This window comes from Eschscholzia californica, unplaced genomic scaffold (assembly GCF_041429995.1).
Source record: "Eschscholzia californica isolate CP2 unplaced genomic scaffold, dmEscCali1.0.p SCAF_5, whole genome shotgun sequence".
Lineage (NCBI taxonomy): Eukaryota > Viridiplantae > Streptophyta > Magnoliopsida > Ranunculales > Papaveraceae > Eschscholzia > Eschscholzia californica.
Genome location: NW_028238472.1, coordinates 34,975,295 through 34,994,014, shown reverse-complemented (window position 1 = coordinate 34,994,014; position 18,720 = coordinate 34,975,295). Strand labels below are relative to the sequence as shown.

Below are 18,720 nucleotides of genomic sequence, written 5' to 3'. Positions count from 1 at the left end.
TTTGGGGGATTCATGAAAAACCCTATTTACCTCATCATATTTGTTTGCAAGAACACCAGCTAAAATAAGAGAATTTAGGGTTTTAGTTGATAGAGAAATACCTATATGTTCCACTTGCTGAAAAGCCGTGATAGAGTTGTCGCCAATTCCAGTGCGACCATATAAATTAATAACCCGAGTCAAACATCGTTCAATGTGGAGATCAGGAAGAGATTTGAATTCTTCTAGAAAAGAAGGAATCCCATGAAGAGGTTTGTAATGTTTGAGTTTTGACATTGTAGTCGAAAAAGTGGTTCCATTGAGATGACCATTGGGATGGAGAATTGCGGTTCGGAAAATATCGAGATTTCTTTTATCATCTTCATCATAGATTAGTGGATCAAAATATTGGAGTTTTTTATTAATAAGTTCAATATTTGTCATTGCTAGGTTTTTGGTTGACGGTTCGAAGGAAGACGGAGGTGATTGTTCTTTAGTAGGGCTTGAATCAGAACCAACCTTATCTTTGCTTATGTTATCTTCGACTTTCTCTTCTTCTACTTCCAAGGAAGAGTCATCTTCTTCTTCTGCAACTTCATCTTCTTCGCAATCTTCTTTTTCTATTTCTTTTTCCCGATCGCACGATAAAATAGGCGAAGAAGATGGTTCACGTATTATTGTTCTGAGGTCGTCACACATGTGTTGAATCTTAGCTGAATCGGACAGTAGCGATTGAACCGTTTCAGCAGAAGTCGGTTGTGGTGGATAAGGAAGAGAAGATGATTGTATTGGTGGTGGCAGTGAATACGGTTGTATGAGAGGTGATGAATACGGCGGTGGTGTATAATAAGGGTACGGAGGTGGTGGTGGTGGTGGTGGTGAATTGTAATAAGATGGATTTGATGTTGTATAAGACACTGGTGGCGGTAGTGCGGTCGTGGTCGGATAATAAAAAGATGGAAGTTGTGATGAGTTTTCTCGTACGGTCTCTCCCGGATTCCAATGATAATCGTACGAATATCTATTCGCATACAAACATGATGCGCAAAAGCATTGATTCGTTATTCCTTCGTGAGTATAATCTGATTGAATATACTCTTGTTGACTATTAGAATACTCCTTAGGCCAGTACATGATTGGCTGATGGATTAACTGGTCTGGAAAAAAATTTCCAGAATCATTAGCCCAAAACTTTGGTGGCTCTGAATACTACATGATGTAGAATGCAGCGGAATTTAAGAATAAACTAAACTAATACAAAGAACGATCAAAATAACTGAATAAACTGTAAACTTTGATTAACTTCAATGGAGTTTTTCTCTTCAATATATTCATAAACAAAGACTAGACCTCCTTTTATAGACTACTAAACTTTCCTAGATAAACACAAACTGGACTTTCCAAAATAATAGAAATACTAAAACTTCCTAAACCTAGATTCATTATGAATCCTTCTAAATTAGGGCTCTCCTAAATTTCTAGAACGACCGACTAGGCTGCGGGCGCGCCGGTTTGCGAGCCCGTCCCGTATGCGCCTGCATCAATTACATTTATGAGTGATAGAGGAAAAGGTCTTGTAATAGCAGTAGAGAAACTTTGGAGGAAAGTGTTTCCTGAGGCTTGTTCAAGATTTTGCTTACGACACTTGTTTGCAAATTTTAGGAAGTATTTTAAGGATTCTTCCGTGTAGAGCCTTATGTGGAGGGCAGGAGTAGCTCACAAATGGGTAAACTTCGAAAAGTACATTACCAAGATTCGAGAATTGAACGAAAAAGCATATGACTATTTAATGAAGGAATCGAAGTATACATGGGCTCGAGCATTTTATGACAAAGATTCTGAGTCTGAGCATACAACAAATGGTATGAGCGAGTCTTTTAATAATTAGGTGAAACTTTTGAGGAACAAACCAATATGTATGTTATTCATCAAACATAACCAAATGCTTAAGGTTAAGCATACAAATAGGAAAGAAAAGAGTAAGTATTTGAGAGATAATTTGTTGGTCCCGATGATGCAAAAAGAAGTGGAGTTAATGGAATCTTCAGCTGGCCTGTACACTGTTGATTGGGCTAACTTGAATGAGTCGGAAGTTAAATTGACTAACTCTGAGAAGTGTTGGACAGTCAATGTAGTCGACATGACTTGCACTTGTGGTCAGTGGCAACTAAGAAAGTTTGTTTGTGTTCATGGTGTATGTGCTGCAATGGATCTGGGTGGTGCAGTATATGAAAAGTATGGATTCTTACTTACTTATTTATACTTATGTTTATCTTTTATACTTATTTATATCTCATTATCATTTATGTAGCATATGTAGTGCTCTATATAGATGTGGGGCATACAAAGATTCATATGAAGGAAGTGTACATCCAATTGGTGATTCTAATGAGTAGGTAAAGGTATGGTTTAATTTTTAATGTGTTTTTTAATATTTAATTTGTTGTTTTCAATGACTTTTGTTTTATGTCGGGACCCTTTTGTGTGAATGAATGTCTTATATTGTGATGTTTATTACGTTGTGCCACTAGATTTTCTTCCTTTATAAAGAGGTTAGGGTTTTTAGTTTCTTATTCTATCCTGTTTTGAACATGTAGCCTACCAATGAGACAGTCTATGCACCTCCATTGAAGAGGCGGCCAGTTAGACCAAAGATGAATAGATATAAGTCTGCCGAAGAACCTAATCGAACGTCAACAAGCAAACTTAGAAAGTGTTCAAGATGCTAGGAGACTGGTCATAATGTCAGGAGTTGTAAAGGGGGTGTTGTTGGAAGTAACTCAAAAAAGAGTACAACTGCCGTAGTATGGAATTCTTCACAAGTTGGAGAGTCTGCAACTCTAACTCCATCAGCACATCATACTTTACAATCACAGGAAACAGGTAGTCAGTCCTAGAGCCACAGCACAACCACGTTCTCTTAATGAATTAGCATCATTACGACCAGCAGCAGTATCACGAGCACCAAGTAGCACATCATTGCCCAAAACAGCTGACAAGGATAAAGGTAAGGCAAAAGCGTCCGGCCATGGAGCTAAACGGTCTGTTAAACATACCATAATAGAAGATGGAGGGTTCAACAACTTTACATTTAACTTTTAGTTTTTGTGGAATTGATGGTAGTTTTTTTTTTTGAATGGGTGTTAGTTTTTTGTCGGATGGATGTTTAGTTTTTGTGAAACGGATGTTAGTTTTTAATGAAACGGGATGTTACTTTAATGGTCGGAATGGTATGTAAAGCTTGGTTATGAAATATCTTCTTTTTTAATTAGAACACACATACACATAAGAACTACAACTACTAAAAACATAAAATGAAATTACAAATACTAGAAAACATAACTACATTTTTATGTCATCTTGGCCCTCCATTTTGATATTGTCCATTCATTTCAGAAGTCTGGGGTTTCAGTAATCTCAATTAGTAAAAGTGGGGGGTTTAATAAGGGAGCAAGTCTGTTAGAAAAGTCGGGGGTTTCAATAATTACTAATAAAAATCGGGGGTTTCAGTAAACGCATTATCAAAAGTCGGGGATTTCATTAATTCTGCATAAAATATAAGGGGCGAGTTGTGATTGTTTACTGAGAAGTTCAGATCACAGTCGGGGAGATAAAACCTGCTTTGCTTGCCCTCATAGTAGGGCAACACGTCACGGGGCAAAATTTTGGCACAAATTTGCCTAAAATATGTGTCCATGTGACCCTTTCCTTCCTAGGTGGAGGACTCTAGAATATTCTAGAGGGCAGGACGGTCCGGACACTTCACTTAGTAAGAGAGAAAACAAACACCCAAGTTGTTAGCCTGCAGTAATAGATGACTTTTGCAAGTGCAAAAAAGCAGACACCCTCTTAGATCTTATTTCTTCTAACGAAATTTTCACGTAATAATTTTAGGCTAGTTAGGGCTAATTTAAAATCCTAACTCCGCCCTTGCCGGACACGGAGGTATACTTCCTTAAAGTATGCCAACATTTCAAAAAGAAAAAGTTCACTTTTTCCTGACCCTACACAATTTCTATTCGATTATGTTCTAAAATCTAAATATAAGAAATGATCTGACACAGTATAAAATTTATTTATTAAATAATACGAATGTCTAATAAGCTGTAGTACTAAATTATATAGTTTCCGATTCGATTAAGATTCTTGTAGATCTAGCCAAAATCTACCTGCGTCACTAAAGATCTCGATTTAGAACTAGACCGATTTAGAACTAGACATACCTTCTAAATTTCAGTGTCAAAAAAGGAAGGTCTAAGCAATATATAGGTGTCCAATTTGATGGTAGTACTCTAACCAACCTCATTCAAAATAAGCAGTGAAACCGATGTTACAGCAATCATAAGTTAGAACCTCAGTATCGTTCAATCAACACATCTAAACTAAACAACAATAACACTTCCAAACCTACCCATTTCAGAGGTTGAATCTAACATTCCATTTACCGTCCATGTTTGCGTTGAGAGTCCAATAGTTTTCTCTTATCTGAAAGTAAGGCACCTGAAAATACCACAGTGAAGTCTCAATTTTAAACTGTACAGGAACAAAAATGTGTCAAAATTAAACAACCAACACAGTAAAATTGAACTAAGGCTGTTCAAGAATAATTAAGTTTTAATATCAGTTAGTTGCCTCTTGACAGTTAACTAGGTTTTCCTTTTTTAGCTTCTGTCAGAATTACTATATAGAATTTCACTTTGCTAGAGATACTCTCGAACCTCAACAGTAATTGTGATGCACTTACAGCGAGGTTTGAAGTCACGAGATTTGGAACTACCTTTTCCAATTGCACTTGCATCAAACCATTCAAGAATGAGAGCATCTTTCGAATTGATTAAGAGCAATTTATTTAAAAATTCAATATTAAGTGGTACTGTTACTTCTCATACAAACGAAATTCACCAAAAAAGGAGTTAAGAAGAAACTATTCATTCATTAATGCCTCTATAGTGTGCGGATATTGAGTTATTATGTAGGGATATCCACAAGGAAAAACATATAAATCTTGTATGTGTGAAATCAAATATGTAGGTTGGATGAACTAGCGGAGCAGTATTGACATATTGAAGTAAAAGGCCATTAAGATCATAGCAAGAAGTGAGCAAGGAATTCGTCAAAATGATAATAACAAGTGGGCAATAAATGAGAAGCTATGAAAGATTGGAGCTGTGTATCTAAATCCATACACTTGCTAATTTAAGTGAAAAAGAAAGAGATATACCTTTTCAAGGATCTCATAACCTATTTTGAATCTCACAAGTTGTGTCTTCGCGGAATCTGATAAAGCCCAACACAGTTCAGCAGCCCCTCTTCCCTTCTTCTGTTAGATGTATCAGAACACAACAAATACCCTCTTTGTAAGTCATATATAGTTACGAAACTCGAACTAGCAACGAAGTAGAGTACAAAGAGTAGTTTAAAATAGAAAAAACCACAATGACTTTATGGGATTTCTAACCTACTCGGTCCAAGAACAGAAAAACTTAACAGCACAAGCAAGAGAACCCATTATGGATTTACATAGTCATAATGAGTTATTTTGTTCTGATATAGCACGTGACTAGTTAATGGGGGATTCTTGGAGCATTCCCATATGTACTTGCAAAGCTCACTTGAGGAACTGGTTAAAAGTATACCCTACCCAGGATTTCGAAAACATGCTAACGTAGATATATATATATATATATATATATATATATATATATATATGTTCAGTTGCAGGAAGGGCAAACGCATTGCTTCAATCAACTTTCAAGGGAAGACGCTCTCTAAGAATGCAAAGTTTCAGGCCTAATTAAGTATTTGAAGAAACAACTCACTAGTGTATTATGCACGACATCTCTATTATATTAGTAGGTTTACAGCCAAATAGAAAGAAGATGTGAATTCGTATAATGTCTTGTTACCTAAGTTCAAGTGTAGTATAATTGTATAAATACTATGACAAGGTATAAGCAACCTCATTTTCCTTTCAACAAACCCTAGCATCTTCCCTCGCCCTACACATAAATGTTCAAATGCTCATTTTGAATATACGATTTTTTATTCAAATTTGAACCATTATCATGATAAGAGTTAACTCTAATTAACAAGTCTTGGTCTCATACATCAAGCATATAATAGGTTTTTGATGAAAGAAGATCAAACTTTCTCTTTGGCCAAAGTTTCTCCAAACATTAAACCAACTAAAATTCCATTTCTTGCAAGCAAACAAAGATAAAAAGTACCAACCTCTTTGAATTCTTTATCAGTGTCACATCTCCCCTTGACGACAAAACTAACTAAACCATTGCTAGCAATTGGAAACTCCTTCTTTCCTCTTACATTATATCTAAAGCTTTCATTTTCATCATACTGAATTCCCACTCCAACGCTTGCTGATAGCTATTAAAAATTAGTTTTTACACTGTTTTAGTTAGAATCAATATATACAAAAGAATGGCCTTTAGGGTTTGGGGCAAAGTGTAAGCTCAAACCTCAGGATAAAAACGCCTAATTCTTCCACTACAATAACTTGGAGCTCCAATTCTTGTATCTAGCTCCCCATTAACCTAAAATTGAGAGGAGAACTTAAGAAATGCTACTACTACGATATTGAAGCCTCCCCAAAAGAGAGAAAGATCCCAAATTTTAGAGAGAGAAAGTAATTTGATTGAGGTTAATAGAGAGAGAGAGAGAAGGGAGAATAGATGTACCTGTAAATAGGTATCGGTGTCAATGGGGAACTTCTGTTTGGCGTGGAGTCTGAGAGATTTGGAATCCCCACCATATCTGAGAGATGTCTCCATTTCTTCTTCTAGTTCGGTAGCTCAGAAAACTAAAAACCCTAAAAAAAAAGACCGTGAAGAAAGAAAATTACCCGCGCGCCTTTATTTCCCACACACTTTACAATTAGAAATTCAAAATGTTTAACCATCAAAATCTCTACAAAATGGATTTTTTTAATGGAACAAGAATACTACTTAGATCTCACAAAAAATTGTTCTAAATGAGTAGACAAAACAAATTTTGCACACCATGTCACTAATTTAGGATGTCACTATATCTCAATCTAAGGGTATAGATTCTAAGACCCTCGTACTGTCTGTTAAGAATTCGGGATCTCGGGGTCGAGTCGAGGAAGTAGCAATAGTCGAAATCAAAGTGGAAAGAGAACCTAATTTTAGTATTAGGCGAACTTTCACATGCTGACTTTTCTACGCCGACTGTACTACGGGAACCCTTCAAGGCTGCGCTCAGTCGCTCCGGCCTTCAATTCATACCATAAAAAAAAGAGAAATCGTTTGAATACTTACTTATATGGGAGTCAGGGCGTTAATGAGGTTGAGCTCGTGGCTGGGCCGTAATAGCGAAGCGAACTCTTGACATAAAGCGATCAATACATTTACATATTTTGGATTGTAAGATGTTAAATTTAATAACAGGTAGTCTGTGCACGTAATTTTTGTTCTCCTTGATAGAGTCCTCTTAGACTATCATAATATGTTTCTCAATGTTGTGAGCCTCTTGTTTAAGGCTGTCAGCTTCTCTTGGTGTGAAGCGACGTTGTTTATACTCATCGCCCACCCAGATACCCAATAGACATTTTCTTGCATCCACCATGAATTAAGTGTTTCAATACCAGTTTCTCTTCCATTCCTTTCTCCATGGACAATCAACCTAAATATTTGGTTTAGAAGGGAGAAAAGAAGGTACAAAAGATACTCTACTATTGAAATGAGCTGAAATGAAGAATATTGTGCAAGTTAAATTCTATAGTCCAGTATATCATTCTACATCTTTACTACTATCTCTCAATGCACAAACAAATAATGATTCATCTAAATTCGACAGTATCTTTCTCAACTAAACTTCCTCCTCCCAATAATGTAATGTCTTCGACAACTATCTTCAGAAGACAAAAACCAATCACTACAGTTCCGCAAAAGAAACAAAAACGCATCAGTGCTAACTTTGAGAAGACAATCAAGGTCCACTTATTAGGTCAATGTGATTTTCATTAGAGTCTGGACCTCCATGATCCACATTGACGATGAGAGTAGCTGCCGATGACGTGTGAGCTTCAACCCCGTCTTTAGTGGTAGATGTGGCTGGAGATTGACGTGGCGATCCACCTGGACTTCCACCCAATGTCCTAGTTGGTGATCTTCCTTTCCTCCCTTCCTTCTTCTGAACAGCATTCTTATGCCACTTCTTAAGGGCTTTTGACGTTTGTTCATCGAAGATAGACTTTTTCATGGTTGATCCCATCTGCAAATTGCCACCACAAATAGTCATTTAGTCGCGCTTATATTGATATATATATATATATATATATATATATATATATATATATATATATATATAGTACATGTTTGGTTGCTTGAATAAATAGTATGCTAGTACCTGAGTTACGAGAGCGTAAAGTGGAAGTGTAATGTAACTGCACATAAATTGGACCAACACTCTGCATGTTGCACACAATTCAACGATGAATAAAATGAATAAAGTTCGATCTCGCTAGATGAAAACTATGATCAATAATGATATTGGACTAACATATCTACTTATTTTGAATGGAAACTTACCCCATAATAATTCTGAGAACTGTAAGATTGAAATTACTTTGGAAACAAGATTTCAAGCCAAACTCATACTGCAACAAAGGAAAAGAAATGTGATTCTATTCTTAAAAGAGATGTACGGAAAAAATCGGGACACGGAACAAAAGGTTGAGTAAGAAAATTGAGGAGAAGATTTAGTTACCCATATCCACAAGAAATAAGTTATCTGAAATGCATTCTGCATAAAAGTTCCGACCCTCGTTAGTTTTCTTATAATTTCATTAGATATATTGTTCATCTAGTTTAGTGATCCTAGATATTCAAGCAACTGATATATTTCTATTGTTCCACAGATAAAAACGTATACACACGTGAGAGAGAAGAAACGTTTATATACCTGAAACAGTGTCAAATGTATTAGGTATAGAGTCATTGGTGGCCAACCAAACCAAAAGTGTCTGTCACTGACTTGAACAAGAGGAATCCCTTGAACAACTGCATGTCTTTCTTGGATTTCAAGAGCCATTTGTGTTATAATAGCTTGAAGCTTCGTTCCGACAGCTACTATTATCTGTTCATATTTTAACCATCAGATATATCTCCTGTAATCGAACTGAAAATCTAATGGAATAAAAAAAAAGTTCTTCGCTTGTGTAGATATTACTTACAAGTAGAGGAAATACGGATATCCAAAACATTGCCTGCCACCCTGAAATGAACATAATAACTTGATGAACTAGTCCTTGAATAACATTAGTCAGGACGAAAGAGTTGGTTATAGGTTTTGACTAACCATAGACATTGAGAAGCAAGAAGAGCACCACTGAAGCCCATAACAATGGACTGCCAAGATATGTTCGGTTAACAGATCAAGAATCAAAAGATCGAAGATAGTAAAGCTTTAACTCTGAATTGTTTCAGAAAGAAACGGATAATAACAATATACCTTATTCCTACGACTACCTTGAAGTCGTCCTCTAATGATCTCAGTATATATTTTTGAAAATCAAACTTACTTCCAGGTGCTAAATGAACCTAAAAAGCGAAAACAATCAACAACTATACAAGATTGTATAACTAGGGAAAGTGGGGATTCGTGGCTAATATGACTCACAGTGACAAATCCATTACGCATAGTCAGGTAGTCGGACTTACCGACCGACCTGATAAATTGTCGGAAAAAAGAACCCTGTAGAGGATGGAGAATATTAAGAACCCCATAATCTGGTAAGTCAAAATGAGAAGAATATAATCTAAATCGATCGAAAAAGAGTACGGAAGATTCGTACAACGTAGAAGAAGAAACGGTTCTTAGTCCAGAAAGTTGTATGTGATTTCACAAAAGATGTTTCGTGAGTAAGTCTGAATCTAGAAGGATCTGCAAATTACCATTAAAGCAAATACTATTATCAAATACTGCTAGAACTTCATGTTTGAGAGAGTTAATCAAATTAAGATGATTATTTTTTCATACAATGTAAAAGTACCATTAGAAAATTCATAGTCATGTGATGTAGTCTCCTTCTCCCACTCCTTCCATCCACGAATCTGCAATTGAATTGCTTCGTCAATACAGCCAATTTACAGGAAGTCATAAGGTCAAAAAATAAAGTCTGTAAGGTAGATTGCTTCTTAATTTTTATCGGATTCGTCAAAATAAATTTACCCACCTTAAGTCTTCCAAGCATCATTGTCGAAGCACTGAACATTACATGAAAGATAGCCAAAAAGAAGATGAAGATGTGTAGCTGATGCAATCCATGCAAAGACATAAGTGGCTCATACCCCTATTGATGAAAATCATGTTAGTTATGTACGAGGGCTAATCGAGGACAAGATAGATTATACAAAACGAACTTGTTTCGGGTTTTGATTTAGTGATTTTAGACTGGAAGGACGATCGAAGAAATTGTGTCTTTAAAATACACATTTGATTCACTTACTGACTTGCATTTGAAAGACTCGGTATCACCAAGTAAGAATCTATGTTCATTCCATAAAAGTCTCCGATGATGTTCCCCCGTCTCATTGCTTTCTACTGGTTTGTCAGTGTCGTGACCGCTTTCTACCTCATGCCCTATCCCATGATAGGGACACGGCAACATTGTATCTGCAAACCTCAAGGGAACACAAATCTTGGCAATATAGTTCTGACAGAATGTTAGTAGCAAGGAAATGAAACCAAGAACCATTAGCTCTGCAGACACATTTAACCAAGTTAATCACAAGTTTAGCCTCAAACTGAATCAAACATAGAAGATGAATAATCAACAAGAACTTCAGTGGAAACTCGTCATACCTCCTTTAACCTTCTCAAGTGCTTCTAAGAGAGCAGGTTTGCGTCTTTCCTTGAACCACTGAGGGGAAAAAAAATATAGTATAATAAGAACCCGAAAACAACATACCCTATTTCTTATCTTTTCGTACTTGTTCTTTCCCAATTTTAGGCTATTGAAGAAAAACACCAAAAGTCGATAAATTTTATGTTTTCTCCATAACCCATTTCCCAAAAAGTAAAACAAGTTTCACCTTTAGCTTCCCGATATGCATCAAATTTGATTCGAAATGTTAGACGACATTCTCGTGAACACGAAAAAGATCGAATGGGGAAACAGGCAACAACTAAACTTAACATTAACATGAATCATCGAATATCATTCGAACAACGTTATAGAATATATATTGTGAAGATAAAGAAACAATAATCAGCCAGAAATTTAAATTTCTTTTGATCCTTACCTCTCCAACAAGATGAATGATCTTTTCAAGGCCAATAGATATTACAATAATAACAGCAACAACTGCTGCAACAGCCCATGTTGGTGTCTGATCTAGCTCCCTTGAATGGGTTGCACCTCCTCCCGCCATTTTTATACGATAATATATCAAACCCAGATACTGTTTTTGTTTATATTTTTGACAGATTGAAAACAGACAGAGGAAGAGAAAGATATATATACAACTTTCCTCCCTCCCCTTCTCTATAATTTTCCAATTGCCTGGGTTTTCTCATATGTATTCACACTTGCATTTGTCAATAGAATTTTAGAATTTTGATCAGACTGCCTCCTCCTCCTCCTAGGTTATTACCCACTTTCTTCTGCAAATAGAGAAAGAATTCAAGAGAGAGAGATTGTTCTTTCTCTGTAACGGACATGACCAAACAAAAAACCATGGTAGCAGGGCACAAACTAATGCACCCGAAGCAGGGTAATTACCCAACACCATGACTTCTTGTTGTTGACCTCAGCTTCATTGCTAAAGTCCAATAGGTATTGGTTACCAAAAATACTATAAAGGGCCCAACTGTCGGGGCCGACCACGGCCCAAAAGGTGATGTGGCGCAACGGCGGTTCCAATTTGTCAGGCTGTGAGAAGACAGAAACGGCTTGACCAATCAGGACCAGCCGCATCATCTTATCTTTCGGCCCACCGTGGGTCCCAAACATCGGGACGATTAGCACTTCTCTTTGGTTATATATTTATATACCTAATGGGCTACAATATAAAATTTCCATCCTGCCATTATTCAATTTCTTTTAACTTGAATTCTCATAACCACAAGAACATTAGTAAATGGGTAGGTATTCCTGCCTGTGAATCGGTACCACACAAACATTTTACACAGTTATTGGAGACGTATGATCGTTCCGGATCCTGTTTCTTCTGTTACAACCAGATCTAAGAAATACCCATTCAATCAAGGGATTAATGTAAATGCCAAGAGGAAGAGAATGAATGGAGAAAACAAGTAAAACCAAGATCAATTGTTGGTCTAAATCATTATATATCACAAGAAGAAGAAGAAGAAAAAAGAAAAAGTTGCCTGAGTTCTTTCTATCAAAGGTCTTCAAGGTAATCTAGATTTGGAATTCTGGTTTGTGTGAGAATCTGTAGGAACAAATACAGGAAGATGGCCTCTCTCTGATCTACCACCTTGCTGGTAATGGCTTGAAGTAGAGCCTCTTTCCAAGCCGCTGGATCCTGACGATCCGCCGGGATTTCTTGAACCCCTGTTTAGTCCTTCATTGACAAGAGGACCACCAAAGAATATTGATTGACCTGTGTACAGAAGTTCTGCTCCAGCAACCCGAGATGTAGAAGAAGATCCGACGTTCCTAGAAGCAGTTGACATGAATCGTCCGGCTTCTTGATCCCAAAAAACTGAAGATCTTGTGTTTTCTCCAATACCCACATTGTTTTTCTTGATTGGATTTCTTTCCGGATTGTCGCGAGTGATGATCTCTCTCCCTTCACCAGTTTTTGCAGACCATGGAGATTGATCAGTTGAAGGACGATACATTGGATTGAAGTGTTCTCTCTCAGGAAGTCTTTGTTCCAATGGAGTTAGCATGTTTGTGTGGCGAGGACTGCTGAAACTACTAATGCTATTACTACAAGTTTCAAGATCCTCTCCACTGGCACGACTTGGCGGATAAGAACTCTTTCGAGAAAATCCTAAGATCCCCGACCCAGTATCTCTGTTGTTGGAACCATGATCTGTGTTGACTGGACTGCTTCTAACACTTGCTGTGCCGCTTGATAAGTGACTCGCATCGTATGGATGGTGGCGTGAATTTAAAGGGCGTAATACAGAAGATGATGCTCTTGCCTTTGCTGCTGCTTTAATTGCCTCGTTTGAATCCAACTTCGCAAGCTTCCAAGCACTGATTCGAACTGGTTGTCGTGGTAAACCTTTACCCTTGTTGGCTAAGTCAGTTGCATCTGGATCTACTGTTGAAGGCACACGTCCTGGCCCCAGATGTGGAACAATTTCATCCTGTTTGGTATGAACATGCAGAAATTCATTAATTCTATGAACACTGTCCACGTTTTCACAGCATAAGAGAACTAAGAACTAAACACAATAATGAACGACGGGGGTGAACTTAGATACTGACTTTCGAAGATGTAGCTTTCCATACATTGGCATTTTCCAGTTTTAGGTATTGATTAAAAACGCATGTCAACAATTTTTTTGCTTGGGCTACTTATGTAAAGCCTGTACGAACTATGCAAACTGTGTAAAACCTGTGCAAATCTAGGGAGCAGAAGCCTATGAAAACATATGATCCTATTTTACAAAAGAAATTTTCGCCTAGGGAGTTTTGGCCATTTTATCCTTTTCTATATCAAGAGGTATTTTTTGTGAAAACTTAGGAATCTTGAGAAAGGGAAGGAGAAGAATACCTGATGGTCCATGAAAATTCTAGGGGGTGTACACCAAGCACCTTTATATTGTAAGCCCATACCAAGAGAGCTTCTTCCACTAATGGCAGTTACAGCTGAGCTGGTTGGTGAAGATGGGAGGCTTTGCTGCTCGAGACCTCCATCGATAGAAGGTCCAGGTGGTTCACTTTGTGTTCGCATCGCAACCACATACTCATATGTTGTAATCCCCTATAGAAAAGATATTCAGTTTTCATGTCCACGTAAGAGAATCTAACTGAATCGGAGAGATAAGTTGGAGGATATTTTAAGTTACCTTTCGAATCAGAATCATATGGAAAAAGAAAAGTTCTCCCAACGGCACAGTAGCCAGAAAAGAAACAAAAGTGCACAATGCCTGAAATAGAGGATAGCAGTGATAAACATACTGATTTGAGGTTCATGTAAAATGTAAATACGGAAAACCCAAGTATCAACCAACAAACCTCATAGAAATTGATGATATTTAAACACTTAACCAAATCTTTTTAGACTAGTCTAGCACATATAAGCTTCCGTTATACATTTCAGGGAGCAGGGAGAGGGAATGAGAAAGATAAGAGCTAATTTTAGTCCTAAATCGATATACTAAAAGGTTACTCCAATATTTTGTTGTTAAATTTGAATCATCTCCAATAGTCTGAAAAAAAGAGTCCAGACCTTGCCTCTGTAGAAATGAAACTTAAAACACTGAAACTAGATACGTACCACCACAGTAGCAAATGGGGGGCGGGAGAACCCAGCTCCGAGCCTGTCAGCTATCTGATTTTCAGTAGCCTTTCTATAAACAAAGCACCGAACCATGACAGCAATACCGACTCCGCATTCAAACGCGAGCTAAAAACAGAAACAGGAGAAACAATCGTATTTGAATATTGAAAAAGCTAGAAGTTTACTTTCTAATTAGTAAAGCAAACGATAACACAGTTTTTACTACTTACCCAAACAAGACTGAATGCCATAAGGGAAATAAAAGTGATGTAATTTTTCCTCCCTACGCAATTGTTTAGCCACTGCAACAGGCACCAGAAAGGTGGTTAGAATTTAACAAATCAAGTTCAGTGTATGCCTCAAAAAGAACATGAATCAACAGTTGAAGACACGGTAGCCCCCCCCCCCCCCCCCCCCCGGATCTCATCTCGGTCACATGGATGCGTAAAATTGCAAAATCTTCAGAGCAAGGCTTTACTCTTTCTTTTTTCTCTCTTTTACTAACACCTGCTTTTTTGGCCCATCTATAATGCAGTCAATGAAGATAGAGTACTATCTGAAATAGGAATAGATACTAGAGTTTTAACAAGCACTCTCACGCAGAACATGAATTGAGGAATCTCTCTCATGGCACAATCAGAAATAATAGTTACATACCCGACAATGATGGTCAAATCCATCAACACATTTGTCACAACTTCTGCAATGTTTGCTGAACTTACGCACCTATGAAAGACAAATTACCACATGAGTTCAATTTTTTCTATTTTACAGGAGCCAATAGGTTGGACCAGATATAGCAATTTTGTGGGTGCAATAGGAAAAACTGTTAAATCAAAGCCAAACTAGGACGTGAGATGGAATCATATACTATATGTTCATAATCTATGTCATACAATTAACAATACGATTCTAACTGGATCTGCAGTATTAAATGATAGAAAGAATAAAAGAATGAGAACAGACTATTTATGTGCCATAAGATAACTCTGTATCTCTAAAGTAAATTCATGTTCATAACCTTGTATTCCGGTTTTAGATTTCTCAAGTAGAATGGCCAATTTTAAGACTCGAAAGTGTGAGAACTTTAAATATGTGGCTCTATTAAGGATGAAAGAACAGTAGGGGAGATAGTCACCTCAGCGTTGCACAATGTGCAAAACAAGGCATCCTCTTCACCAGCTTGTTGCTGCAAATAATCCTCATCATTACGGCAATCCTCTTTTACAAAACAACCACAAAAAATGCCTCCTAATGTTGAACAACAACTTGAATTATGACGATTGGATTGTTCTCCATTCTTCAGCCCTATCTTGCTCGGCTCTTCAATTGAAGATGCATTCCCTGATTGCATAACATGAAACAGTATGAAGAACAAGTAATTTGAGGAAGTGTTGTTTTACTAAAAGTGGTTTCCTCCTATCATATTGGAACACTAACAATTCAAGAGGCTTTACTTCTCGTTGGTTATATATGTATAACCACCAAGGAGCACCCCAAGACGAGAAGCCAAAAGATACACGAGATAAAAATATCTCCCTATATAATCATAGAGAATATACCCTGACATTTTCCTTGTATACCTTTGGACCATGAAATGGGCCACTAGATACTCATTTTCAGATAATCCAATCAGATCAATGTTTGGTCCAATATCCCTGGCGATTACCAATTAATGACTGTAAATAACCTCTAATTAGAGTATCAATTATCTTTAAGAAAAAATCACAAACCAGGCAATTCGGCTTCATTTTGTGACCTATATGTGGATTGCTCGTCGCCTCTAATAAGAATTCCAGGATCAGCAGGGTCAATGGCTGTGCATCTAACGTAGAGAACAAATACGGAAAGCGCCTGAAAAGAAAGTTCGAACAATAAAGATCACTTGGGAAAGCGAATAGCTACAAATAATAGAGACATCTCCAAAATGCAATTATTTAATCCAAATAACTCAACCAGTCAACCTACCAAGAAAGAGTAAATGCCCGTAGCCACATATTCATAAATGTTCTTTCCAAGAAATGGAGCAAAAAATGCATAGAATGCAACAACTAGAAGCGAGAAAACCGTTATGGCTACAACCTACAGCAGAAACAAAAACAACATTACAATATCAGTTCAACGAATAAATTAACATTTCCCTTACCAATACTGGAACTCGCATAATTTAACTCAACATCATAAAAACAAATGATGGCTAACGATTCCATTGCAGCGAATGAGCTGATGAGGTATACCCACAAGAAAATATCACTCGACCAAGGAAGTTATGGTTTGTTCGATCAATGTAAACACATTATAGTTAATTTACGCGATAGAAAAAATGGGATTTAGAATCAGATACTATTGAAGTGTGGCAAACAAAAGATAACTACCCAAAACAAGTAAATCTCACTCAATAGGAAGTAATCTATTAATCTAGTCCAAAAAAGTAATCCATTAACACAACCCATAGTTCAATTTGCTAAGAACCACTTAATGTGGTACTAATCTTAGAAAGAAAATCAACAACTAACTAATCTAGAACTAATTAAATCCCAAATTCAGTACTTAATTAGAGAACCAAATAACAAACTCAAAGATCTGAAGAAACAAAAGGGTAGTCATCTATCCATCCATTTTCCCCATGACTGAATCAAAAGAGGGAACAACATTACCTGAAATGTATGAGCAGGAAGTTGCCAACCGTGACGTCTAGCCATGACTGTCAAAAACTGAGTAGAGTTGTGAAAAAATCAACAGCATTCAACAATTTAAAGTAGTTATGAGCAAAAAATCTTGAACAATTTATGGATTTTGAAGAAAACCCAGATACGAAATCTAACCCAAAGTACTTCCAAGACTCTATCTGACTTCGGATCAGATGAAGATAAAACTCAAAAAGAAAGAAACTAGGGTTTGTAAAGTTAAGGAAACCATGGATCGAGGAGGAAGAGGAGGCATGGAAGATGGAGAAGAAGGTCTGGGTCTGAGTCTGGTCGGGGTCTGGTTTTTAAGTGGTTTTACCAAATCGATGATAAAGCGTGATTTTCACCGCAGCGTTTTATCCAACATTTTCTCTTTTTTCTGTTTATTTATTAAAAATCCCCATTCCTACTCTCCTCCTTCACTCTTGAATTTATTTAGACTAACTGAGAGAGTGGGAGAGTGTTGACGCCGTCAGACACCATTATCACCTATAACGCTTTATCTTGTTAGAGGAAAATACACACCAGTCTTCTAATCCGTTAGTGATACTGTTCGCTTGACATTTTGGATTTTATGGTTTTAAAAAGTCACGCTAGAGAAGAGGTATTTAACTTCTGAAGGGGAACATCAAATTCCGTCTCACCACAGATGCGAGGATTGGTCACAACACATCTTTATAACTTGACTGATTTTATTTTACGCATTCCCAAACTTTTTATCTTAGTTTTTTTTTTGTTGAGAAGCTTTTTATCTTAGTTGAAACAAAACAAAAACTCTAAAAATCTTATATGTGAAACTCAAAAGTAGATTGCTATAGTGTAATTTTTCTAGCGGACATTTAGTGATACTTTAATAAAAAAAAAAAAAAAAAAAAAACAGACTTCTCCAACGTAAATATTATAAAAGTCATATATTACATTAAAGAATGTCTTCAATAGGAGGCTCAACTTTGACTTCAGAGTGCCAAATAAAAAAAACAAAGATTTTAAATTACGACACTCGATTTGGGAACTCTAAGATAATGTAGAGGTAGTTATTTTAGTGACACTTTAAAGTTAGGGTGTCCACTCGAAGATCTTTAAGTGTTCAAGTCATCGAACTTTAGATTTAAACTAATAGGAAAGCTTCATTTTTGTCATAAATGAAAGTGAATCTCAATCAAATAAGATTTATGTCCCCCACATTCTCTAAGGGTTATGGTTAGCCTAATAACCCCATATTCAATCTCCCTTTACTCTTAATATCAATCCATTGTTGTGTTCTGATTAACCTTCAAGGTTTATATCTCTCTCCTCTACTTCATCTCTTTTTCTCCATTACTACCATCACTAGCGGAGGGCATAGACGATCTCTATTGAAAAAATTTTAAAAGATTTTTCTCTCTTCTTCTTCTTCTTCTCTCCTTCCACTGCCACCATCACCACGCATACTCTCTCTCTCTCTCTCTCTCTCTCCCTCTAACATCAAACATCAGTCTCTTTCGTCATGACTATGGTTCTTTTCTTTCGCCGAAAGGAACCCTGACGAAAGAAGAATCTTTGAAACCTTTCAAACAAACTAGAAGAAAAATAAGAGAAGACTTTTTGTGTTT

General features: G+C 36.8%; 3 protein-coding genes across 4 annotated transcripts; all 3 read right to left on the bottom strand.

Annotated features, from left to right (window-relative positions):
• Positions 1-4,245: 4,245 nt before the first annotated feature.
• Positions 4,246-6,990, bottom strand: LOC147538817 (outer envelope pore protein 21B, chloroplastic-like). The gene is made up of 5 exons (XM_086643433.1): positions 6,675-6,990; positions 6,456-6,530; positions 6,211-6,363; positions 5,201-5,299; positions 4,246-4,479 (listed from the first exon to the last, which is right to left on the bottom strand). The coding sequence occupies exons 1-5, from the start codon at positions 6,765-6,767 to the stop codon at positions 4,396-4,398; spliced, it is 504 nt and encodes a 167-aa protein (XP_086499559.1). The 5' UTR covers positions 6,768-6,990; the 3' UTR covers positions 4,246-4,395.
• A 717-nt stretch (positions 6,991-7,707) lies between these two features.
• LOC147538816 (MLO-like protein 9) lies at positions 7,708-11,758 on the bottom strand. Of its 2 annotated transcripts, none has more exons than XM_086643432.1 (15): positions 11,262-11,758; positions 10,822-10,879; positions 10,466-10,719; positions 10,193-10,309; positions 10,010-10,070; positions 9,812-9,900; positions 9,637-9,711; positions 9,469-9,557; positions 9,316-9,365; positions 9,191-9,231; positions 8,920-9,093; positions 8,725-8,760; positions 8,547-8,614; positions 8,365-8,425; positions 7,708-8,229 (listed from the first exon to the last, which is right to left on the bottom strand). In XM_086643432.1, exons 1-15 carry the CDS (start codon positions 11,388-11,390, stop codon positions 7,945-7,947), a joined length of 1,587 nt encoding a protein of 528 aa, XP_086499558.1. In that variant the 5' UTR covers positions 11,391-11,758; the 3' UTR covers positions 7,708-7,944. The 2 variants fall into 2 exon arrangements, with proteins under 2 accessions (XP_086499558.1, XP_086499557.1); XM_086643431.1 differs by having other exon boundaries at positions 10,010-10,082; positions 11,262-11,724.
• A 503-nt stretch (positions 11,759-12,261) lies between these two features.
• On the bottom strand, positions 12,262-17,816 carry LOC147538815 (DHHC-type zinc finger family protein). Its single transcript, XM_086643429.1, has 10 exons — positions 17,099-17,816; positions 16,410-16,523; positions 16,175-16,295; positions 15,580-15,785; positions 15,099-15,167; positions 14,672-14,743; positions 14,439-14,567; positions 14,008-14,088; positions 13,713-13,922; positions 12,262-13,302 (listed from the first exon to the last, which is right to left on the bottom strand). Exons 1-10 carry the CDS (start codon positions 17,141-17,143, stop codon positions 12,373-12,375), a joined length of 1,977 nt encoding a protein of 658 aa, XP_086499555.1. The 5' UTR covers positions 17,144-17,816; the 3' UTR covers positions 12,262-12,372.
• Positions 17,817-18,720: the final 904 nt, after the last annotated feature.

Bases quoted from the DNA above. Each gene is read 5' to 3' on its own strand.
- LOC147538817 (XM_086643433.1), bottom strand. From the start codon at position 6,767: ATGGAGACATCTCTCAGATATGGTGGGGATTCCAAATCTCTCAGACTC. The intron at 6,364-6,455 runs GTTTGAGCTTAC...AATTTTTAATAG, and splicing joins TTAGGCGTTTTTATCCTGAG to CTATCAGCAAGCGTTGGAGT. The intron at 4,480-5,200 runs GTATATCTCTTT...TGGTATTTTCAG, and splicing joins GTTATGAGATCCTTGAAAAG to GTGCCTTACTTTCAGATAAG.
- LOC147538816 (XM_086643431.1), bottom strand. From the start codon at position 11,390: ATGGCGGGAGGAGGTGCAACCCATTCAAGGGAGCTAGATCAGACACCA. The intron at 10,083-10,192 runs GTGGGTAAATTT...ATTGACGAAGCA, and splicing joins TGATGCTTGGAAGACTTAAG to ATTCAATTGCAGATTCGTGG. The intron at 8,761-8,919 runs GTATATAAACGT...ACTTTTATGCAG, and splicing joins TACATTTGACACTGTTTCAG to AATGCATTTCAGATAACTTA.
- LOC147538815 (XM_086643429.1), bottom strand. From the start codon at position 17,143: ATGGCTAGACGTCACGGTTGGCAACTTCCTGCTCATACATTTCAG. The intron at 15,786-16,174 runs GTTTGTGATTTT...TTATGCAATCAG, and splicing joins AAATGAAGCCGAATTGCCTG to GGAATGCATCTTCAATTGAA. The intron at 15,168-15,579 runs GTGACTATCTCC...TGTCTTTCATAG, and splicing joins GCACATTGTGCAACGCTGAG to GTGCGTAAGTTCAGCAAACA.